The following is a 26768-nucleotide window of genomic DNA, read 5'->3' as shown; positions in this document are numbered from 1 at the left end:
TTCACAAATTATAATGTTTTTGCATTATTTTGTTATCGCTAGCAAATTATTATCTATTTCCATTTTGTTTCTAAGGCTGGCAAAATCCCATGTATTGCCGTATGTAGCAAATGCTAAAAAATGTTAATGTTTTTTTGTGGAAAACATATTCAAAATAGCATGCTTGGCGTGAGTTGCAAGAATTATAAGCCCTCGAGAGTAATGTATATTTATAGCATCATTCTAATTTTATCGATTTTAAAATTCAATGCGTTGAATGAAAAACAACAGCAGCAACAAGCAAGTACCTGACCACGAATTGTTCAATAACCACAAATTGAAACTTAAATGACGCTTTTTGTATTTCTGTGTAAAATCGTAATTTCATTTCACGAGTGGTGATATACTATAACATATAATGGAACTCTTTCGTGAAGGAAATTATAGTTCTGTTCCACTGCTTTCATAACCAAACTCCATCTAGAATCTATAAACATATTAATATGATTGAAACGTTTATCATCGCATTAGAAATGTGCTTGAGCGTCATATTATTGTGTATACCCAAAACTGTTGCCGTTGGAAAATAAGTATTGTTCATCGTCGTAGCTAAACAATTTAAGTCTCTATAACGCTCAAAATCAACGGAAATTTCGTAAAGTGTTTCGTAAAATAAAGTTTACGACTAAACAATCAGTGTTCCTTATATAGCAATAACAACAATTTCAACGCTAGATGTGGTATGATTAGATTCTACATAGATTTTTGTAGATACAAAATGCTCGTTTTTATTTATTTGTGACCACAATAAATTCCATGCTAATTTCATGCGAATATATCTATTCATACGACACACGAACACTAAAATGGTACTATGTTAAAACCATAATAAAAACGAGCATCTTGAATAAACAAACATATTTTACCAGACCACGTCTGGTGTTGAAATTTCGGCAATTGTCATAAGGAACAATGATTTTTAATTGTTACGCTTTATTTTACGAAATATTGTACGAAATTTTCGTTGATTTTGAGTTGTAATGTGTCTTTAATACTTTTTTAACTGAATATGTTGTCTTTTCTAATGTTAAAAAGGTCGAATTGGAGACAAGGCTATTACAAATTCACATATTGAAATTTAAAGCCACACACCTTGAAATGAAATACATGTTTATCAGTACATATAGATGCAATTTAAAAGTTTGCACAATTGTCATTAAATCTTTAGCCTAGTTAGCAAGTAATTCATTATTATGTTTTATTTTAAAACCGAAAGTAGGATTTCTTTACGCAAACGTATATTTCGAAAAACGCGATTAGTTTTAAGTTTTAAAGCGCAAAATAGACGAATTTATACCTCGAAACACCAGATATATTCTAATTGGCATAGATAAAATAAAATCTATAGCCTAATTAGCAAGTAATGTATTATTTTTCAAACGGTACCGCTTTTAAAACCGAAAGTAGGATTTCTAGACGTATACGTCCATTTCGACAAACGCCGCGATTATGTTTAAGTTTTAAAGCGCATATAAGACGGATTTCTACCCTGTAAACACCAAATATATTCTAATTGGCATATATAAATAGATGTTTATTTTTTATACTTAAATTTACTATGCCATGTAGTTCATTTCAAGGTGTGTGGCTTTAAATATATAAATACATTGTGTCAAAAATACCTAATACAAAGTAAATAATTAAGTTTGCAATTAACAAACTTTTCAGTGATATGCATGCTTTAAGCTCGCGTCAGGTATTTTGGATCCCCTCAGGTCTTCCAAATCGCAATAATGATAGTAATTGTTCTCATCAACCTTGTAATGTTATCGAAACGGTTTTACTTTTGTTTCATCCCTCTTTTCAATGCACGTATATGGCATTGTTTTTTTTTTTAACTGGCGTGGTACTTAGACGTAATCTTATTTTCTTTGATGGATGGGTTTTCATGTGCAATTCCCTTTCTAGAGCGGTACACAATAAGTAACGCTGCGTTTACCTTACCGTCTTGTCTATAACTGGCGTGATGTTACCTTGAAATAGCTACAGTAGTATTTCGTTTAAGCATATTCAAACATAAGTATGTTCACACGCGTTGAAACACACGTGTTTTAAATTAAAATTCCGTAAATTATGCCCACCCGATGGTAGCGTACCTGAGAAAACATTCAAATCAATGTTTATGTCACCTTTAAGGTAATGATTTAAAACAAAGCAAGTCAACATATATTATGTAATGAGACAACTGCAAATGAATACAAACATCTTACTCTTGACCTCTAATAAGAAAAAAGTAAATCAAAACATTCTAATCAATGCGGAGCTAATTCACAACGATTTATTCGTTATTAGTTGCCATTGTTCTGCATCCATTAAGCCTCAAAGAAAATGTATAAAACGTAAAAATTTACGAACGCCTACATATACCAATGTGGCACGCTTACAGGAGTGCTGGTCGTTATATGACAACAATTGAATCACCCCGTGGACAGCCTATGCACCGCCCTGCATAATAATATATTTCGTTGGTCATTAATTGATCTCAATGAAATGAATTTATAAAGCTTCTTTATAAAGCCAGGGACCTATATCTATTGTTTGTATAGGTTCCTGATCAAACATATTAGATTTCTATTCACCGGGTTCATCAACATAGAAAGAATCAGAAATCATATTACCCATTATTCGAGTAAACAGCCACAATTATTGCTTGTAGACATTTTAATTTATGTCAATACATGTCACCTTCATCTCCGCGTGACAAATTGATAACTGTTTTATAAATGAGCCGTGCTCTATGAAAAGGGGGTTTAATGCTTGTGTGTAAAGTGCCGTCACAGATTAGCATGTGCAGTCCGCAACAAACACAACACATTTGTTCACAAGAAGTTTATTTTCTAGATTGTTAGAGCGGCGAAAAAACATTTATCGGGAACCGTGATAAGCACTTTCTACTTACTTGTTCTCAATCTTCTATAATAGGCAGATGTAAACATGTTCATACGATCTTTAAGATCGCTTAAAAATCTTAATGTTTCTAAGATTGCTTGCGGAGGTCCGAAAACTGATACTCTGCCATCTCTGCGTGAGGGAATAAATGAATACGCTTTTTGAACGCCGTGATAAAGACAATCAAATGTGCACTGACGTGTTTAATTCGATGTTTTCCTTATTCAAATTCAATTTATTTATTAAAATAAAAACTTTAACGGCAACACCTTTTTGAATAACAATGAGGATATTTGTTGATGTCATTTTCAGATCCTATTTTCATTTCATGAGTGGTGATATAATATAGCAAACAATGAACTCCAGGAACTTAATCAGGAAATAAATTATTATTATTTTTGTGCATCGTCGTGATTAAAACAAGTCAAAATTATTTGAATGAATGTTGTTTTCGTTTCCATTTGTTAACAGGTATACAAACGATGCAGGTTTGATGCAGACTGTGTTATGGTATGTTTTTAAGTAGAATATATTTCAGTGGTGAAAGATAATTCGACTTCTGTGGAAAATAACATATTTTTATTTCTAAGTGAAAATATAAGGAAAATCTGAATATTTTTCCACAAATTAGATCTGCGTCTGTCTATCAGTGTGAGTTCATTTTTCTGGCAAATGCATGTGCGTATAGAATATTCACAAACATTGTATTTACCATAAGTACATTTAAAATGCCAACAAAACTAGAATAAAGCTACAACTACGCACTTTTTCCAAGCATACTGATACGTCGGTAACACATATTTTGATGACTTTATTTCACAATTTAACGAATGGCGTTTTAAAAATGTCTTCCCGCGTTTTAAATGGTACCCCAATAAGAGTGCTCACATCTTATGCGCTGCCCTGCATAAATACATATGTTTTGTTGGTAATTAATTTGAAATCACAATGTCCATTATTCGAGTAAACAGCGACCATAATAGCGTGTATACATTAATACGATTTATGTCAATACATGTCAGCTTAGTCACATCGGAACAAAGTTATTTAAAAAATAAAGCTTATAATAGCCCCCATTTAACAAACGCTTAACGCTTTAAAGTGTACAAGGTCAAGTTTATTTAATTACGACTACAGTATGTAAATTACTTTTCTGAATTTAAATGATGTTTGAACTATCGGGAAAATAACGCCCTATTTATTCTTGATACAATTATGAGGGTTACATTAAAAAGCGTCTTTATATTATCCTGAGGTAATCCCAACCATTCTCTTGGATATTTAGGTTCTGTAACATGCCGTAGAAATTTCAAATCCTCATCCTTAATTTCTGTTCTTCAATTAGTAACTTGTGATAGCTATTACAATTGATGCCGAAGCAAATCAGGCCTTTTGAAACAAAAGGTAAAAGCGGCTTTGAGGTTAATGAACTATTATGAAGGTTACATTATTTCGCCATAAACAAATGACAGCATGGTATAATAAGGATGATCTCTCCTGCTGATGCAACTGTAGGTTCATTTTATGTAAATTTCAGTATTATGTGTTAATGCGAGTATGTTAAAAAACGCAAATTCGTTCTTTGTGGGAAAGATATCAACATAAGAATATTCAATATTGAATAAAATGTAAACATTGAGACAACTTACGATGTGTATGCATAACTGGTTACTAGTTAAGCATTCATCAAACTTAAAATAGAATGAATAAATGATTACATTTACGAACGCCTTTTTCTACACATTTGGTATTTGCTGGTCATCAAATCTACGAAACATTGAACCACCCCTTAGACATATTGTGCGCCGCCATGCATAATTATCTATTCTGTAAGTTATAAGTGTATGTAAATGAATAAAATTCCTAAAACTTCTTAAACTAACATATTGAATATACATTCACCTGGGTTATCGACATCGTAAGAATCAGAAATCACAGTCTCCATTATTTGAGTGAACATTTGCCATTATAGCGTGAAGACATAACGATTAATGTCAATACGGGTCGCTCACAACAGCCCCAATTTCAAAAACGCTTAACACTTAAAACTGTACAATGTCCACTGTATTCATTACGACTACAACCTATGTCATTAATTTTTTTGAATTTCGATTGTTTGTGAACTGTCGGGAAAATATCGCCTCATTTGCATTCACGGCCATTGCATCACCATTGAAATTGCCTCAGCATTAAAATAAAGTTATGTCGATGTCTTTCAAAAAAAAACATCGTCACTTCTATTGCAATTATCGCTTATAATGTTCTAAAATTACGCTTGTGTTCACTTAAGTATCACAGCGGGTTTAGTAACTCATTTAAACGAACCTCCTATTTGCATTTCCTCCAGAACAGTTTTATTTATTCGGTGATGAGAATTTCACTTTCTGTCAACCATATTTCAAAAATAAAAAAATAAAAAAGGGAAATGACGTCTCTGCCAAACGCAATTTAAAATAAATATAGGCTATATCTTTTGACGCAACTACAATTCAGACGCTTGAAACAAAATGTATACGTGCAGAAGAAGTATAACATCAGAAGACGTGTGTCGGTGTTTTTTTCTTGAAAATCAACATCAAATATTAGATACAACAATTGTAACGCGTATTTAACAATTAATTTTAAAACACATTTTTACAGGTGTTAAGTGCATTCATTCTTTGCAGACAAAGTTCCCTCGGGTGCAATTCTTATTTATTCATAATATAATGGCAAAATCGTAAGCATAACCTTTAAACGTATTGGTTCAGTGCATTGTTCCAATATTTGTGGAAGGTTTTGTGGCAGTATTTGTTTACAATGCTTCATAAAGCAATAAAAAGCGAACTTTTGTAGAATTTCAAAAAGAAATTAACCGATCGGCAAGCAATCCACAAGTTAGATTGTTTGTCCATTATCTGACAGTTTTAAACATCTCAACTTTTGTGTACGGACAAACTAATATTTATGCAGTGATTTGGCGCAGTGTCGCGGCGAAAGTCAGGTTCAGTGGACGCCAATATTGTTATTTCTGCTTTAATAAATATATTTGAACGTTATTGAAAATGTCAGCAACATCAGCAGCAGCAGCAGCAGTAGTAGAAGTAGTAGTAGTAGTAGTAGTAGTAGTAGAAGTAGTAGTAGAAGTAGTAGTAGTTGTAGTAGTAGTAGTAGTAGTAGTAGTAGTAGTAGTAGTAGTAGTAGTAGTAGTAGTAGTAGTAGTAGTAGTAGTAGTAGTAGTAGTAGTAGTAGTAGTAGTAGTAGTAGTAGTAGTAGCAGTAGTAGTAGAAGTAGTAGTAGGAGTAGTAGTAGTAGTAGTAGTAGTAGTAGTTGTTGTTGTAGTAGTATTAGTAGTAGTAGTAGTAGTAGTAGAAGTAGTAGTAGTAGTAGTAGTAGTAGTAGTAGTAGTATAATAAGTAGTAGTTATAGTAGTTGTAGTAGTAGTAATAGTTAGAAGTAGTAGTAGCAGTAGCAGTTGTAGTAGTAGTAGTAGTAGTAGTAGTAGTAGTAGTAGTAGTAGTAGTAGTAGTAGCAGTAGAAGTAGTAGTAGTAGTAGTAGTAGTAGTAGTAGTAGTAGTAGTAGCAGTAGTTGTAGTAGTAGTAGTAGTAGTGGTGGTAGTAGTTATTGTAGTTATTGTAGTAGTAGTAGTAGTAGTAGTAGTAGTAGTAGTAGTAGAAGTAGTAGTAGTAGTAGTAGTAGTAGTAGTAGTAGTAGTTGTAGAAGTAGTAGTAGTAGTATAAGAAGTAGTAGTATTATTTAAGTTGTTGTAGTAGTGGTAGTAGTAGTAGTAGTAGTAGTAGTAGTAGTAGTAGTAGTAGTAGTAGTAGTAGTAGTAGTAGTAGTAGTAGAAGTAGTAGTAGTAGTAGTAGTAGTATAGTAGTAGTAGCAGTAGTTGTAGTAGTAGTAGTAGTAGTGGTGGTAGTAGTTGTAGTAGTTATTGTAGTAGTAGTAGTAGTAGTAGTAGTAGTAGTAGTAGTAGTAGTAGTAGTAGTAGTAGTAGTAGTAGTAGTTATAGTAGTAGTAGTAGTAGTATAAGAAGTAGTAGTAGTATTTAAGTTGTTGTAGTAGTGGTAGTAGTAGTAGTAGTAGTAGTAGTAGTAGTAGTAGTAGTAGTAGTAGTAGTAGTAGTAGTAGTAGTTGTAGTAGTAGTAGTAGAAGTAGTAGTAGTAGTAGTAGTAGTAGTAGGTAGTAGTAGTAGTAGTAATAGTAGTAGTAGTAATAGTAGTAGTAGTAGTAGTAGTAGTAGTAGTAGTAGTAGTAGTAGTAGTAGTAGTAGTAGTAGTAGTAGTAGTAGTAGTAGTAGTAGTTAGTTGTTACAGAACTCTAACCATAACTGTAAACGTCTAATTATTTCTAATATATTTCTCATATTGTATTTTTACTTAGTAGTTGTTAAATGAGTTATTATAGGTTATGTTTATATTGCAAATACAATATTATTATAACACAAATACTTTATTGTATGTTTACTTGGCCATTGCTCAAGTATCTATGTTAGGCTTAAAATAGCCTATGCAATATAATAGTTAAAATGTGATTTTATTCTCCATTACTTTACCAAAACTGTTGAAACTGTATTTAATTATTTATTGATGTGTTGTTATTTTGCAGTTTTTGTTATGCTTTAGATAAGCATGATTCTAAAAAAGGCCACCCTTTATATATATTTAATAAGTTTTTCTTATAGCCCAAAGGCTAAATGAGATCGTTAATGGAATGTTTGTAAAGCAATTTTTTAGCAGTTTTCTCATGTTACTACATGTAACTTGTCATACGTCCTATCCGCCATCTTGTCTGGAAGCTGACAGTGTCTATTTTCAAAACCGGCGTTTAATACCGTATGTTTTTCTGAGAAAACCATATGTGGTGTCATTTTATTCATGAAACACTGTTTTTTTTAACGCCACATTATAAATTGAAAGGTATTGTATTTTTGCATCAAAACCTAACTTTTTGCTGAAATATTCATTTTAGAACGTCAATGTCATTTTTGTAACCATTGTTTTCATTGGTCAGTATTTTATAACGTGCGATCCGATTGGCTGATACTCTCTATAAAAAGGCGAGCGTCACAAGGCGGGGGCATTCAAATGTCCAATTCTGAATCGACAACATCTAATACAAATAAGATCCTCTAATAAAATAAGATACAATAGTCAACTCAAGCTTAACATAAGAACCAAATAGTAACCATAACACAACTTAAAGAAAGGCTGAACCTAATATATATTTATCTGTGTATGTTAAAGCTGTTTTGCCAGGTGATTGCTTTAAATTTTGAAGACGGAAATATAAAAGCGTTCCATTACCGTTGAAAACAAGATTTTATTATTTAATTATCCCTGCACGGAACAAACAAGTAAACACAACTCGCCATCCCGACGAATCTCTTACAGCAGCAGAAGCAGCAGCAGCAGCAGCAGTAGTGGTGGTAGTACTAGTTGTTGTAACGGTGAAGTTCCAGACCGGCTTTCTCATTCGCACAGTCTGGTCAGAAACTACATTGGCAGCTTATGAGACCACGAAACCTTGCGTGACATAAGAGCGGACAGGACAGCTTTGCTCGTGACAAGACTGCACAACTGATGGCCACATATGGCATAAGACCTATTTTCGCATGACGATGTACGTTGTTTTATACATATGCTTAATCCACATTGGTACTTGATTAAATTTAGTTATGTTATTCTGATGTATATGAATGAAGAAACGCCAGAAAAAAATATAGTCGCTAGAATTTAATTAAAGGAAAGTAACACATTGCCTTTAAAACACGGGACATACAACACAACAAAACATTAAATGTAAAGCTATAGTCAACTCCGAATCCCGTACGTAATTTCGTTTGCGCGAAAGCGCATGTAAAAACGATTTAATGTAAAGAAAGCGTCCAGAAAAAACGCAATTTTTGGGGTAGCCCATTCTAAATGAGCCTGTTAACAGACCATATTAACATGTTAACTAAACGAGCCATCGACATAACACTATTCAATTACAGCGGTCGACATGCGAGTGACATGACTACCTACGTTTGTTTCCAGCTATATATCGGTACACACCGTTGTCGACGTTTCATTTTTGTGTATTGGTCAGTTGAATACAAAGCATAAAGTAAGTCGCATTTATGTTTTGTCATGATTTGGATGCATTCAAACATTTATAGAATTGTGTGTTACATTTTACAGTATGTACATGTTATTTAGAATAAACCCTTCCGGATTATTGAATTGTAGATGTTTGTTTTAATATTATTAAATAATAATTGTGATCAAGTGAGTAAGAAAGATTTTTTTTTCTCATAAGTATGGTAATAAACTTTACAGTATAATGACCAGTACGGTCTAGAAAGATATCGTGCTCTTTCAATTTGCACTGGACAATTTTCTTTGCAACCGATAATCGATGTGAAAACATAATGATTATATGTGTGATCCCGTATTAAATGCCAAGAATGCTAACATATCTTCATCAGGATTGAGTCATAAACCTACCTTCTAGTTTGGTGAATATTAATCTTATGAGATATGGATGCAAGTTACCCGGGTCTGAACTTGGCCGACATATTGTCAAGGTAAACATTCTTAGATAAAGTTTTATCAAGATTGAGTCGTACATGAGTTCTCTACAGAAATAACAGTTTTTCTTTCTACTATATGACATGGAGATGCAAGAGATACAGATTCAAATTTCGCCTAGATATTTCCGAGATAAACATAATGATCAAGTTTCATCAAGATTGATTCATAAATGTGGTTTCTAGAGTGATTAACTTGTGTTTGGACACATAATACCATTTATCAAACTCGGCCTAGATATTGTCACGATAGACATTCTGACCAACTTTCATCAAGATTTATTAATGAATTATCATTTGCTTTCTTCACGGATAACATGATTTTTTTCAGATTTAACATCGTGACCTAATTTTTTAGAGGCAAGCGACTAAGCGATATTATCAAGATAAATATTCTGACATCGTATTATCACGATGGAGTCATACATGTGGGATCTGCAGTGATCAAACAGTTTTGCTAAACTGTACCTTATTACCGAGTTTTGGGGCGCCCAAGACCCAGATTCAAACTACATAGTGTCAAGATAAACATTCTAATCACGTTTCATCAAGATTGTCCCGTAAATGTGTCCTTTAAAGTGATCATCGGTTTATGTAAGATTTGGCCTAGTGATCTAGTGTTAGACGCACATTACCCAGATTCGAACCCTGCATATAAATTATTATACTAAATAATCTGACCAAGTTCCATACTCGGTTTGGTTAATGAATTTCAAAGCCAATATACACATTTATTCCTTTCAACAGCATGCGAGTAATTATTAAACATGAATTACTTGATGAAACCGTAACATAGTTAACGAAAAATATTCCTTCTACTTAGGTCGATCACACCTGAGTGACCTCATTAAATACTTAAATATGAACATAGTATTGAATCTAATTATTAGTTTATGTTTATACTGTTAAAGCATTGAATAATTTATTCTGCCATTGTTGTTCGATCTGGAAGTTGCATTCTCAAGTCAACAATGTAAATGGAAATATATCCCACTACCTACTCAGAATATTGTGCACAGGTCAGAAAGCGAAAACAAACATAATATTATATTTGGGCGTTATAAATTATTTCAATTAACAGAAAACAATGTGAGTACCAATATCATATTGGAAATCGATTTAATGAATCGAAACGCAGTTTTAATGAGGTCATTCACATATTGTTATAAGATCGCCTTTGTTTTGCCAGGAAAACGAACACGACCTTAAACACGAAATAGTGTATTACACACGTATACATTCCACAAATACAACAATTTATTGCATTGTATGTATAAGTTGTTTTTAGTAAAATGATCAACCGCCATAGACGATTATAATATGGTTGCGGTGTCATGTCTATCTAAACATGTAACATATTATAGTCAATAGTGTACATTTAAAACATTGTCTTATCAAAAATCGTATGACATAATCAATACATTATTTGCAATATTGAATAGATTTAGAAAAAAGCAAGATTAATGGCCATTATTTATGATTACAGTTGACTTAAAACTGTTAAATAATCATATCAATACTTAACTACTTTCAGCACAACAATTATGCAAATCAATAATTTGCATGGTAAACTTGGCAAACAAAGGGCATGATATTATATTACACCGAAACGAACATAACGCATGCCAATTAACACAAGTATTTTTTATTGTAAAGAATTTCTATATACGTAATATTACATAAAATGTACACGTATTGTGCGATGACAAATGTGCATAACGACAACTGACATATCTCGCGTCTCAGAGGGTCTGAAAGGACCAAAGTCGCTCGCCTAAGATACAAAGGAACTGACCTGTTCTGTTAAGCTTTATATTAAAAAAAATCATTTGAACAAATGTTCTGACCAAGTTTCATGAAGATTGAACTTTAAATGTGACTGTTTAGAGTGTTAAAAATGTTTTACTGTAGCCATATAAGGAAAATCCCCTGTCCGCTGGTGGCCTTGCTTTTCAACAGACCGGACCAATTTTTGAACTTATCCAAGATATCATTACAAAAATGTTCTGACGAAGTTAATTTAAGACGGGACTTTATATGTAACTTTTTTTAGAGTGTTCACAAGGTTTTGCTATTGCCATTTAAGGAAAAATGCCCCAGAGCCAAGCGTCCATGTTTTTCAACAAACCGGAAACATTTTCGAAATCATCCCATATATCATAAGAACAAATGTTCTGACCAAGTTTCATGACGATTAAACAATAAATGAACTATCTAGAGTGTTTACAAGATTTTACTATATCCATATAAGCTCAAATGCCCCGCCCCCTGGCGGATATTTTTCAACCAACCGGAACCATGTTATGTCTCATCCAAGATATCATTGAGACAAATTGAGATATTCTGACCAAGTGTCATGAAGATCGGATAATAAATGTGGCCTCTTTAGTGTTTACAAGATTATACAAAAGATAATTTGTGAACTAATCTAAGATATAATTGGACAAATTTTCTGACAAAGTGTCAGGAAGATCGGACGATAAATGCAGCCTCTAGAGTGTTAACAAGGTTTTACTACAGCCATATAAGGAAAATGCCCCGCCCCCTGGCGGCCATGTTTTTTAACAAACCGGAACCAATTTCGAACTCATCCAAGATATTTTTAGGACACATTTTCTGACCAAGTTTTATGAAGATTGGACAATACATGTGGCGTCCAGAGTGTTAACAAGGTTTTACTAAAGCAATATCAGGAAAAATGCCCTCCCCCTGGCGGCCATGCTTTTCAACCAACCGGAATCTTCGAACTCGTCCAAGATATAATTGGGACAAATCTTCTGACCAAGTTTCATGAAGATCGGAAAGGAAATGTGGCCTCTAGTGTGTTCACAATGCAAATGTTAACACCGCACGACGGACAAAAGGTGATTAAAAAAGCTCACCATGATCACATTTTGCTCAGGAGAGCTAATACAAAACTGGAATATAAAACAAACGTGTACAAAAATATATGGCCAGAAAATGTTCACAAGGATTCATAATAGACTTGACATCCCGTGATCCAGTTTCGATCTCAGCATTGAAATCACAAAGACAAATGATCTGACGAAGTTTCATGTCGATAGTGCAATAAATGTGGCCCCTAGAAAGATCTAAAGCTCTTTCTTTATTTTAATAAAGCTACAATTTTAAACCAACATACTGGAGTTTTTAACTCGGTAGAGATTTCATTAAAAGAAATGTTTCGGCTAAGTTTAATTTAGTTTGGGCAACAAATGTGGCCTCTATAGTTTTCACAAAATGTCGTCTTTTATTGACATGATAACTTAGTTTTTGACCTATCGTGACCAAGTTTCGAACTCAGCAACAATATAATTTGGACACCAAGGTTCATGAAGATTGGGAAATACACATTTCCTTTAAAGTGTTCACAATATTTGACTTTAATTTGAACTAGATGCCTTTTTTTACCATACGTAACCCAGTTGTAAAAAAAGGTCAAAATATCATTGAAAGAATTGTGTTGACCAAGTTCCATGAAGATTGGAAATAGAATGTGACATCCAGAGCGTTATCAAGCTTCTTTCCTTTATTTGACCTAATAACCTTTTTTTTTAAACCATATGATCCAGTTTTTAAATTGGCCAAGATGACATTGAGATAAATGCTCTGAACAAGTTTCTGGAAGATAGGTAAATAAATGTGATCTTCAGAGTATTCACAAGTCAAATATTGACGAGGGACAAACGGCCATCAAAATGCTCACTATGAGCACATTTTGCTTAGGTGGGATTTATAGAATACTTAGTCACATAAATCACTTTAAGTTTGCAAAATCGACAACAATAATATAAAACGTTTTTTCAATACAAAAGATTGTATCAATTTAACAATTAGTAATTGTAACAATAATATGTGCTCAGAGAGCTTTTTTAGTGAAATACAAAGCATGATGGCGCATGATAAATACGTTACTGTGGCATTTAAATATTTAACAATACGCATACGCTATCATTTTAACAAGAGCTGAGAAGAAAGTGCGCTTGAATATTCTTCCTTTCTGATAGGCTTATGTACATGTTTGTCTGTACCAGATGTTAAAGCCGAAAACACGTATTTGAAGATTAGAATGCGTAATAGTTATAAAGTATATGTAAACTACACAATGATCATTCATAAATTACAAAAAGAAATTTGATAATTGCAAGAAAGAAGATTCTATTTGTTGATTTGTGCCAATTACTTTTGCTGATTTTAACTGTACACGCAAGTCTGCAAGCTACCTATAAAGGAAAAAACAACAGCACAAAACCTCCCTGAAACAGATATTTTCAAAAGTATGTTAAAACCACATAAAAACCAGACATGTGGACTTAAATTAACTTGCAGGGCCAGACTGGGATTCATAGGGCCAAAACTTTAAGTCACCGACTAAACTTATTCGACGTAATAATAATTGGTAAATTGCAACTAAAAAATGAAAATAAACAACACAACTCTGAACAATTAAAACTGAATAATAACAAATCACAACACTCTCACACAGTATAACACAATTTTAAAAAGTTTATATTGAAAATTCTATAAAAATGTGTACTGGTATGCAAATTGCTTGTAAAGACAAATGTTTTCCGAAACTGACAGTTTCGGTGACAGTGACTGATGAATGTTAATCAATATTTACACCAAACACACATCAATACTGGTTAGGAATCAATGAAGTACCTTAAAATAACAGAACACGTGTAAGATATATATATAACATAAGGCAAATCACTCAGTTTTAAAATCACAAAGCAATGATCAGAATTAAGCAACTGTCAAATGAAAAATAGTTCTTGGTCGAGAAATTATTTAACTCGGATTTAAAATAAAAGTGTAAACGTACTGGTAACAAAGATATATAAAACATCTATAAAAATGCAATTGTAAACGTTAATTAGATCGTGTTTTCTTACACAAGAAAGGGACTATTGACATAAATATACTTGCATAGGAGGAACTGTTCGGGTGTGCATGCACAATAACATTTCATGAATGTTAAACAAGAGGGCCTCAAAGGCCCAAAGTCGCTCACCTGGGATAACAAGATATTATTTGGACAAATCTTCTGACCAAGTTTCATGAAGATTGGACAATAAAAGTGGCCTCTAGAGTGTTAACAATGTTTACTATAGCCATAAATAGCTATATAAGGAAAAATGCCCCGCCCCTGGTGCCCATGATTTTAAAGAAACCAAAACCGTTTTCGAACAAATCCAAGATATCATTGGGACAAATGACCAACTTTCATGATGATCGGAAAATAAATGTGACCTCTAGAGTGTTAACATGGTTTTACTATAGCCATATAACTAAAGGTAAAATTCCTCGCCCCCGTGGAGCCCACGTTTTTTCAACCAACCGGCATCATTTTTGAACTCGTCTAAGATATTATTGTGATGAATCTTCTGACCGAGTTGCATGAAGATAGGACTATAAATGTGGTCTCTTGCTTACAAGATTTTACTATAATAGCCATATATAGCCATATAAGGAAAAACGCCCCGCCCCTTGGCACCCATGTCTTTCAAGCAAACATAACCATTTTCGAACTTATCAAAGATATCAATACGACAAATTTTCTGACCATATTTCATGAAGAATGGACAATATATGTGGCCTCTAGAGTGTAAACAAAGTTTTACAAAAGCCATATATAGCCATATAATGAAAAATGCCCCGCCCCCTGGTGGCCATATGTTTAAAGAAATCAAAACCATTTTCGAACTCATCCAAGATATCATTGGGACAATTCTTCTGACCAAGTTTCATGAAGATCGTAAAATAAATGTGGCCTCTAGAGTGTTAACAAGGTTTTACTAAATCCATATAAGGAAAAATGCCCCGCCCCCTGGCGGCCATGGTTTTAAACTAAAGGGCATCATTTTTTAACTCGTCCAAGATAATATTGCGATGAATCTTCTGACCAAGTGTCATGAAGATTGGACAATAAATGTGGCCTCTAGAGTGTTAACAAGATTTAACTATAGCCATATAAGAAAAAATGCCACACCCCTTGGCTCCCATGGTTTTCAAGGAAAGGTTACCATTTTCTAACTCATCCAAGATATGATTGGGACAAATCTTCTGACCAAGTTTCATGAAGATCGGAAAATAATAGGGATGGCAACGGTTATTCGGTTAACCGGTTATCCGTTTCGTCAGGAGGTTACCCGGTTACAATATTGATATTCGGTTACTCTTCAAAAACACAATTTTTTGTTGAATGCAATAAATGCTCAAATCGTTAGTTTTGTTTTACTTCATTTCACTGTATTCGCTAATCCGCTTGTCTGATCGCAAATCATCTGCAATTACCACCCCGTGATGCCCCATGCGGATCAAAAGCGATTAGAGTTGTAAATTATTGGGGTGCAGCGGATTAATGAACAGGTTTTATTGTGTCATTGTGTTTACTACCATTGCTTGATAAAATCAATAAAGCTTGACACTGTGATTACACCCGATCACTGTTGTTTTAACAACTATTGCAAACATAAACACCCTAATAAAGACATTGAGTATAAACAGACCTTAACAACAGTGGTTAGGAAACCACAATGCCCATTGCAAAATATATTTACGCTAATTGACAATTGTTATTTATCAGCAAACTGTTAATGCACGTAATTCTTAAAGGATAATGAGTGTTAATAAAACACAACATAATTCAAATTCTGCACTAGCTTTCATTTGTCAAGGTGTAGATCAATAATTATGTGTAAATGCCATGAAGGTAATATTACAACAGAGACACATCACAGTTCACCAACAAGCATGTAAACAATGTCGGAAATGACTTTCAGAAATGACTAAGTATTGGATTCCAAATGTATATTCCCAATTTAAAGGACCAACACAATTTGTAAAGAAACAGTATTTAATTGATAACATGGTTTCAGTAATGAGGTTACAAGACAATCAACAAGACAGAGTATATTTGCCTATACATGTAATTGTTTATAAACGTATAGGTTTTTCGGAAGTTTTTGTTTTTCATTTATGTGTCAATACGACAATCGGTTAACCGGTTAACCGCTCGAATATCAAAACAGGTTAACCGGTTACGGATTTGCTTAAGTTTGCCATCCCTAGAAAATAAATGTGGCTTCTAGTGTGTTAACAAGGTTTTACTATAGCCATATTAGGAAAAATGCCCAGCCCTCTGGCGGCCATGTTTTTCAACCAACCGGCATCATTTTCGAACTCGTCCAAGATACAATGGGGATGAAGCTTCTTACCAAGTTTCATGAAGATCGGACAATAAATGTGGCCTGTAGAGTGTAAACAAGATTTTACTATAGCCATATAAAGCCATATAAGTAAAACTGTCCCGCCCCTTGGAAGCCATGATTTTTAAGCAAAGGTTACCATTTTTGAACTCATCCAAGATATCATTAGGACAAATAATCTGAGCAAGTTTCATGAATATCGGAAAATAAATTTGGCCTCTAGAGTGTTAACAAGGTTTTACTATAGCCATATACGGAAAAATGCCCCGCCCCCTGGTGGCCATGTTTTTTAACCAACCGGCATCATTTTCGAACTCGTCCAAGATATTATTGGGATAAATCTTCTAACCAAGTTTCATGATGATAGGAAAATAAATGTGGTCTCTAGAGTGTTAACAATATTTTACTATAGCAATATATAGCCATATAAGGAAAAAAGCCCCGCCCCTTGGCACCCATGTTTTTCAAGCAAACGTAACCATTTTCAAACTCATCCAAGATATCATTGAGACCAATCTTCTGACCATATTTCATCGAGATTGGACAATAAGAGTTAACAAGGCAAATGTTTACGGCGCACGACACACGACGGACGACGCATGACGGACAAAAGGCGATCACAAATAGCTCACCATGAGCACGTTGTGCTCAGGTGAACTAAAAAAAAAAATTCGATGTCCCTTTTTCTGCTCGTATTTTATTTTAGCTCGCTTTTACTTTTCAGGTTTAAATACAATGAAAACAATCTACTTTTCCTCTGGAATTATTTCCCAGACATTCGGACCTACAACATAGTATTTTCAAACGGACTCGTCTGTAAAAAAGTGTTTGGGAATGTCTGGTCTCAATTCTTTTTTAATTTAAACTATATACAAACACAATAACAGCAAAATACAGCCATTCCCACTTAAGGCATCGAGAGGAAAACTGTTTTTATTTTTGAAGTTACAATGGTCATGATCCCACAGGATCCAATGCAATGCAAACATATGTTTGAGCTGAAACTATTTCGTAGTGTTTGGAAAAAGTGACCGTGACAACACTTGGCCAAAATACATCCATTACTAGGTATAAATGTCAAGAGATAGGAGCAACCATTTACATAATTTACAAAGAAAAACGGGTACAATTCTGCTTAATTGCAGTTCAGAGTTATGGACCTTTGTCTGTGACCTCCCACGTTGGTCTCAAAACATGGTTTAAGTTTGAATTAAATATCTGTAGTAGTTACAGAGGTATGTACTTGTTGCCTTCAAACCATACAATATATTTAATCTTCCTTTATAAGTACAAAAGGGGACATAATCCATATAAAGAGTTTGTCCGAGTTATAGTTATTGGTCAGTGACTGTTCATAAAGACCCACAGCACGTGTGTAAAGTGTTATTTGAAAATCGTTTGTGTATATGTTTATAAATATATTAAGTGACATCATACAATAACCCAGAATAGCTGTAGTAGAAACAGTGATATAAAGATGTTTCACGTTTGCGTTAACCAATTGTCTATGTACTCATGGATGGAAATAAACATCGTAAATCTAAAGCATTGTGATACGTAAGATATCTATAAAAAGTATTTTCAATCTATTCAAGGCATATACATATTTACACAGTTGAAATAGGCCGTTATGGTCCTTGTTCAACACATATCATATCATTCATATATTCATAAAACATGATGTTGCATAAAAAAACACGTTATGATTTAATAAACAATAATGTTCTGATACAAATCCTACATATCGCATCCAGTAGAAATTCAAAATCAATTTTCTAAATAAACATACAGTATATACACAGCATATATTAATTTGATATTTCAATATTTCTATTGGAAAAGCATGTTCTACAAAATGTGTTAATAAAAAATATAGACTTTCAAAATCATTAACACAAATTCGTTTTACGTAGAAGGTAAACTAACATCTCACTGTACATCTAACATCAAGTTAAAAAAAAACTGTATGTTCTTCAATACAAATACTCAGAGCGCAGAAAGGAAAGCTAACTATTCCAATCATTCTCACAAGGAACAGAAGAGTTTTCTCTCTTACTAAATGATATTCAGTATACCAGAAACTGCTAGACTTAATTGCTATGGTTTAAGATTCGAAGATTCAAAATAAAATATTGAAAATCTTAATCATCGATTGTATCATTTTGTTCAATATACTTTGCTGAAATAATTGAACTTGTTTCATCACTACTTCCAATAATGGATCCAATAATGGATGTATCTTTTACATGCATATGAGCCTACCACACTAATTTTATACAATATGTATACATCACCATGGGTTAAAACGATTCTTATTTTATAAATCCCTGTGTACATAATTTAAAATTTATCTGTAGTCATGTAATACACGTATGACGCTTAATACTTTGGCTTTATGGTGTCCGATAATTATTTATGCATGTATTTGCAATGCAGAGACCCCAATAACACCGACAACGGTTGCAATTTTGATATACGGACAAGTGAATCAGGAAACTGATGGTGAATTATAGTTTATACTATACAATAAACGATATAAATATTAATGCATTGTATAATGTGCTTTTCTCAGTTCGAAGGCTTTGCTTACATATACAGCTAGGTTTCATAATATTTCACACTTATCATTTGTAATCAGCTCGACAGTTTTAAACATATTTGGTCTATGACAGTAATAATGCTTAAGATATTTTCCTCGTACACTATCATATAGATTACACTCAAAAAGAAAATGAAATTCGTCCTCTAATTTATTACATTTGTTACATAGCCTTTGTTCCCTTGGCGTTCTATTCCATGTACCTGTTTCAATATTTAATCTATGTGATGACATTCGTAACTTTGTAAGATTATTTCTATAGCATTTAACATTTACATGTTTAAGATATGGAAATTCGAAATTACAGAAAGTGTTATAGAATATCGCTCGAGATGAATTTTCCAATCTACTATGCCAGTCCTGTACAAATATGTCATTAACACGTTGTTTAAATACACTAATAAACTGGTTATTATTTCCAACACTCTGTTGCAGCCATACATGATAGAAACCTAATCTACACAACGTATCTTTAACAAGTGAAACCCAGTTTTGCTTACGTGGGTTAGAGTCAATATCATTTAACATAGTATTGTAAATACATGACACATATTTTCTGTCACTACACTACATTACTAAGGTAATTGCATACTTAACATACGATAATTAAGCAACACACTACAGCTTTCCAAAGTTGTATGGCGAACGCTTCTAATATGCGCTGTTATATGTTGCAAATTTTAATAGTTATGCTATAACAATAACAAAATTAACCACAGGCATAACATTATCGGGTTATAGTAAGGTTACAAAGTGAACAAATACACAGCTACATTTCTTAAGGAACGCTGCATGCAAGATTGTAAGCTGTATGTTGAAAAGTGAAGCACTATTTCGTTAGGCAAGTTGATATCTATGCTGAGACAGACGGACAACTGTCAACAGTGAATCAAGTATAGGCCCCTATATTTCGTTTTTGGAACGGTGTTTTTTAAGTTTTACAGCAAAATATTAACACTAGCATAGTTTCGTATAATATGTACATTGAAAACAATGCACTGCACACAGAACACAAAGCAAATAACGCACACAATCTGGTAACACATGCGTCAGTACATGTTTGTGAATATACACAAACTAAACATGCCGTTGTGTCTCATCGCCACACAAACACACACCTGTATGAATATTAAGTCAATGCGGTCGCATCAGAATAGGCTTCACTGTGATCTTGGAAGCCTATGCATATCAATTGTAACTAGATGCAAAAACTTAACTGTATGGTATGTCATGAAGTATTTATCGCGGTGTACAAAATGTTCGAATGTGCTGCATAACATGATAATGGTCTGTTAAACATGTGGTGTCTCGAACAAATTATAGATATCTAGGCCTTTTCACAGAAAAAGTCATTGTGCATTTCTGACACGTTACACTTGTTTCATTGCTTCGTTTTTCAATTGCAATCTTGCACCTTGGGCATTGGACGGTTTCTAAACGCTTGACATTGAATGCTTCATAGCCGTGCGACATACTGAAACCGAGGACGAATTCCACACGAATTCCACTGTTTAGTGTTCCCTTTAAACCTTCCGTTCGTGCTGGAATGTAGAATACATTTATGGGTACACGATTATTTGGTCCCAGATCAAGTGCAATAAAGCCCCCAGAAGGTTTGTCATTTGGGGGCAGAATTTTTCCCTTTCTGATCTCTAAAAGATCGGTTGGTATTTTTCTACCTTCAATCCTTCTAAAGAAACGGAGGCCGGGATACAGTCTTCTTATATCGTCTCTGGGTAGCCCCAGCCACTCTCTTGGGTACCTGGGCTTAGCTACATATTTCGAAAATTTGACAACTTCTTCTTTTAAATTTTTGGCTGCAATAAGTAAGCTATGACTTCCGTCTCCATCTGTACCAAATCCAAGCAGACTGTGCAGAACAAATAGGTAAAATCGGCTTTGAGGAGAATGGAGTAGTTCGTGCCATTTCTCTACTTTTTGAAGTACGTGATCGATCTTACATTCTTGTTCATAAAGTTTGTGGCGGATAACGTACATCCATTCCATGTAATCCATGTTCATTTGTCGTTTAGAAACATGTAAAACGCCCTGATTTTCATATTCTATGATATTCATTTCATACCTTTTTGCGATCTGTTGGATGTCATTTGCGTTTGTTATAAGTTCTAATACGCCATATGTATCTGGCTCGCAGTATTGCATTTTGATTCTAGCTATCTCTAGCCTCCTGGACTGTACACCGTCCCCTATGTTTGGAATAAAATGACCTGGAATGCACTGGAACAAAGCTGAATACCATTCCTGACAGTTGCCGATCGAATAATCCATACGTTCAAGTTCAATCACACTAAAGCATTCAACAAACAGTTCATCCATAATAACACATGAATCTCTTACGAAATCGGCTGCTTCACTGTCATTGTTGTCAAGAAATTCAAATAAGTTAGTGTAACCACTGTTCTTATTAACAAAGTCGCAAAATGTTAGACGAACATGTATCTCGCTGACATAGCTGTAACATTTTTCAGAGCCAAGAGGAGTCATTTTTCTACTCTCAGTGAAGTATGTGCATGCTCGTTTAATGTCGTGCAATAAAACCTTAGAAAGCCTTGCAAAGTCAATTTTTTTCGATCCCCCCTCAGTTTTTCCTGTATATTTAGAAAGATTTCTCTTAATGACACTTCCAAACATGTGGTAAATGTGCATCAGGTCAAGTTTCTTTGTATAAGGAATGTCATCTTCATCAAATCCTTCTATCTCCGCCAAACTGTCGTCTAAGGCTTCACTTAAATACTTTTCAGCTTGTTTTACCTCTTCCGGTCTACATAAACTGTAAAGCCGTCCAAGATGTGCTTTGAATTGCGCCTCTTTCGGAAAAGACTCCGTTAATTGCTGATAAATACGAAACCGTTCGGTGTATGGTGGCTTATCACTAGCCAGTTCTATTATAGGTGCGAGATTTGTTTTTCTGTGCTTACTTTCTTGTGTTTTCCTGGTCTTACTTTCGAAAGCTTCATTTTCGCAAACCTGTTTATTTGTTCGGTCAATAAATGTCTTTGTCATGATGCATATCAAGCTGGATGAGTGATCTTCGCTTGCACGTCTGCTTCCAAACTCGATAAATTCAACCGATATTTTTTCTAAATTCCGCTTTGCGTCCTCAGACAATTGCTGGGGATAAAATTCATTTACAATTTTGGGATGCGGAAGCAGCTGGTTAAGAATTTCCTTTGCTACAAGATAATGACTTATTCGAACCATATTTGGTTTTATGTCATTAATATCTGGAACGACTAAATCTTTCATTTCCATCGGAAAGTCTTCAATTCTGTAAATATTTTGCATTGCTGGAAGATCTGCAAACAGACGACATGGAAGTGATGACTGTCCGAAGAAATAAACAAGGGACAGGTAAGCTAACACTTTGTGCCACGACTGTAATTCAGACATTTTGTCAAGCTGCAAGTAGCCTTTGATGTATTTGCATAATCCATTGTATTGATAATCATGAATTTCAAGTCCTAACTCAAAAACACTGATCTTTTTCTGTTTTTTGACGTTTTCTGTACGACATCTTGCTACCAACTGTTTTAATTTTTTCTCTTGCAGTGGACTTAACTTCTGATCTTTCCGGTATTGCCTTGCAAAAAGGTCTGCTTCTAGACAAGAGACATGATTTTGAAGAAAAAATGACATCTTATTGCTGATTATTTCTTCGTAATTTCGGTCTATGTAAGTATAATATCTTTGAACATAGAGAACTATGATGCAAACTCTATCTCGAACAGAACTGAAAATGGATTCAACTCGTTGCTCTTCCTCGCCATCTAGTAGCACAATAATTGGTAATTGTGTTTTGTCATGCAAAAGTTCAATCTTCTCGCAAATATCCTGCAGAGTTGAACCAAATCTGTGTTTCACCTGTGCACAAGGTGTCTCTTGCTTTAAATCCCACACAACCCTTTGGGCTAGCGTAGTACCGCCTGATCCAGGATTGTGACATAGTTTGATTATACCAGCTTTACAGACTTGAATATGTCTTACTTTAATTTTACTAACTATCTGCTTATGAAAGTCTCGTTCGATATCGGCGTGTGTAGATCTCCCAGCATATCTTGCCGACCAGGACAAAGTGCCACCCTTATAGAACATTTGCTCCTCTTCCTGTAGATTTTCTATGGTGTATTCCTCGTTGTTTTCAAAATATAAAACATCTAGGTCTTCGCGTAGCCAGTGGGCTTCTGCATCTGTTATACCAGGTAAGTTAAAACCATCGCTCGTAGGAAGCATATACTGGGTATGGTTTGAAACGGTTTGAGTTGCGCATTCCGACTGAATAATTTTGCAGATTTCTTGAAGATCGATTTGCAGAACAGTGCAATTTTCATTTTCTTCTTCTAGCAATTTTAAATTTGCATCATCTGCATTGTGAACATTACTTGGTACAGCAACCACAATAGCTACGTCATCGAGATTTTCTTGTATTGTTTCTATGACAATTCGAAAATGGCCATATTTTGTAGACATTTCTGGCCATACAACGAGAACGCTCAATATCGTAGACAATTCACAAAATTTCTTTATCTGGTTAATTTGTTGGGTAAGATTTAACCTTACTTTTCGTTTCCATTGATTTAAATCGTCCAAAATTGTATCTGGTCGGTCAGAGATTCCCGTGAGTGATATCCATGTTATGTTTTCATTTGATACTGAAAATTTTGTATCTTGCCAACATATATGGTTTAGAAAAGCACTTTGTTGCAGTCTACTCTTAACACGTGAAAGAAGTCCAGTTTCCCAACCTCTTTTATCAAAGTCAAACACAACAAGCCACTTTACAAACCCAAGACAGTCAATATTTTGAACAAACTCAACTTCATCCGTTACGAGAATAAAATGGCCAGTTTTAAAATGCCTCATACTTTCTCGGAATTTATTCATGACTGCCATCTTAGAAGATGGCAAAGTCCCTTTCTCTTGAAAATTAATGGTTACTTGCGTTGGAACAACTGCATCTAAAATGTTCAAAATACATTAAGATGACACTATCTAATCACTGAATTCAATGCTAAATGTGATGGCTTATTTATCTAACTCTTTAAAAAGTCGAACTATCACGGACAGTGATGATTTCCTTTACAAACCAGGCCTTTTCTGCTCCATTTTGGGAAAACGCCACACTGGAATTTGGGAATTTCGCGTGGTTAAAAACCCCATTTTGGGAGAAAAAAAAATCGCAAAACTGGCTCAATAGGGAAAAATAATCGCATGTAAATAGTGTTTCTTATATTTCAAAGAAGCCGTTAACTGGTAAATAACGACTATTTTAATAACATATTATTAAAATTTTACAATATATTATGTACATGTGTGATAAGTGCAGGGTTTTTATTTGATTTTGGGGAAAGGACCTGGCCTTTTTTAGGGGAAAAAAAATGGCACGAAACGCCGGATTTGGGGGGAAATAAGGAAAGTCTTAAATAATCAATTTAACATATCTTACTGTTTTTAAAACAAATTCAATTCAAAAGATAATTAAATTATGCAACATATTTTCTATTTTCTACACTGGATCAGGTTAATTTATATATTTAAACGTTTAAACAAAAACAAAATTTTGGAATTGTGATTTTTTTTTTCAATTGGGAAAAAAACAACCAGATTTGCATTGGGAATGGGGCCGAAATTCGGACCCGTGGCATAGGGCGGAAAAGGCCTGCAAACTGTTTTGACACAGATGTAGAGCCTTATCAATCATTGATCTTTTCATCTACCAAGTATACCGTTTCACTGAAGCGATGTGGTTTATGTGCGCGAAAATAACTTATTTACTTTAACGCGGTGAACATGTACCTGTATATGAATTCATCTGTATAATATTTTGCCCATCTCCAATCTGCACATTTGAGTTTCCGTAAATGTTCACATCTGGTTTACGATTTCCTTTCACTGCAAAATATTTTTTAATCTATTACACACCTAACCGCTAAGTTAACATGTTTATCACGTTACAATCAATATTTAAGTGTTTGTCAAAGCATACGCTAAAACAATCCACATATATAACATCAGCAAAATTATGTATAAATAATCGTACAAAGCATATAACATGAACATTGACAAGTGCTTTTCATTTTCGTTTAAACTATTTTATATATATCTCAATAGTCAATGGCATGTTGGAGATATTTCCCACCAGTTGACTGGAATAAAAAAAAATCAAAGATTAAATTGGTTCATTTGAGAGTTGTGCCCCATCTCGACAAAACATTGGCGGCTTAGTTTATTAAAATTAATCGGTAAACCATTGTAAGTCAGCCATGTCTCTCAAATTTGTTTAATGTTTTACTAATACTAGTACTAGGTACTACGTATACCATACAAAGGATTACTCATTTTCTATTTCTAAGTTTTCAAATTAGCTTAAGAACATATAAACATAATACCGCTGATTTATTGCGCATAGGGGCATATACGTTTAAATGCTACATGGTCATCTTTAAAATCATTGTGTGTGTTTATGTATATTAACCGCTTATGACGAAACGTTTGCTCTATGCCGGTCACTCTGTGGTAAATCTGACAACATACACTTGCAAAGGCAAATAGCGAACCGATATATAGGCATCCGTTTCATATTAATCCCCACAAATCTATCCATAACTAGTTTATGTGCTTAGACATCGCCATCTTCGAACAGAGTTGTTTAGAAATTTAGGGACGTCATGTGACTCTTGTAGGCCTACACTATTATACTTTCTATCGTAAATACATTGCTGCCATGCTATATAAAAAGCTGTCATGTCATTCATGTCATGTTAAATAAAGTGTTTTTCAATGTGTGAAATTATTCTTATCAAATCATCTGAAGATTAATAAGACACTCATGTTTATAAAGATATATTATTAAGAAAAGAATGTTATAAATACAGCTACATGAATACAATGGTATAAAACGATCCAATCATTTTCATAAATATTTTGATAATTGCGTTCTAGTTTAATAAAGTATATTTGGTACATTGTATTAAATATTAATATTCCAACCTAAAGCCACAAATAAGTTGATCAATGGCAATTTAAAATAAACACGTTAAACATACAGTGTAATGTCTTGTAAAGTTGTTTTAGTAAAGTACACGATTAATAAATCTCCTACGATAAGAAAATATTGAGTTTCATGAAACCGTTTGAAATACAAACACTGTAGTTAACAAACACTGGTTTGTTAATTTGCTAGTGCTCTTGCTTTTCTCAAGTTCCATGCTTTTCTAAAAAGCATTACTTTCAATCGTAATAAGCTGGACAAATAATTTGGGGGCACTCTATACAGCATTTTAAAATATATAACATGTTATAAATGATATGGCCTACTATATTTCGTTTAAGGAGAATATGTTGTTGAGTTTTAATGTTATCCATGCTTTCTAAATGTGTTGTACCAATTCACTTTACGATGTTCTAGGCATGAATATGTCTCTCAATTTTAGTTATTTTGATAAAGCTCACGGG

At 33.9% G+C, this 26768-nt stretch overlaps 1 protein-coding gene across 5 annotated transcripts in view; it reads right to left on the bottom strand.

Annotated features, from left to right (window-relative positions):
- The window catches only part of LOC127841074 (uncharacterized), a 237330-nt gene that overhangs the window by 195607 nt on the left and 14955 nt on the right, over positions 1-26768 (bottom strand). For 3 of the 5 annotated variants that reach the window (XM_052369617.1, XM_052369619.1, XM_052369618.1), the window contains exons 6-7: positions 25110-25205; positions 13788-24271 (exon numbers count right to left, since the gene is read on the bottom strand). In XM_052369617.1, coding sequence (XP_052225577.1) covers positions 20613-24271; positions 25110-25205 — 3755 coding nt within the window. In that variant the 3' untranslated portion in view covers positions 13788-20612. Of the gene's footprint in view, positions 1-10568; positions 13706-13787; positions 24272-25109; positions 25206-26768 lie in introns of those variants that run through there. The other 2 variants (XM_052369621.1, XM_052369622.1) reach the window with 2 other exon arrangements.

This window comes from Dreissena polymorpha, chromosome 8, assembly GCF_020536995.1.
Source record: "Dreissena polymorpha isolate Duluth1 chromosome 8, UMN_Dpol_1.0, whole genome shotgun sequence".
Lineage (NCBI taxonomy): Eukaryota > Metazoa > Mollusca > Bivalvia > Myida > Dreissenidae > Dreissena > Dreissena polymorpha.
Note: the sequence above shows the minus strand (reverse complement) of the source record. Positions and strands in the feature narration are given on the sequence as shown.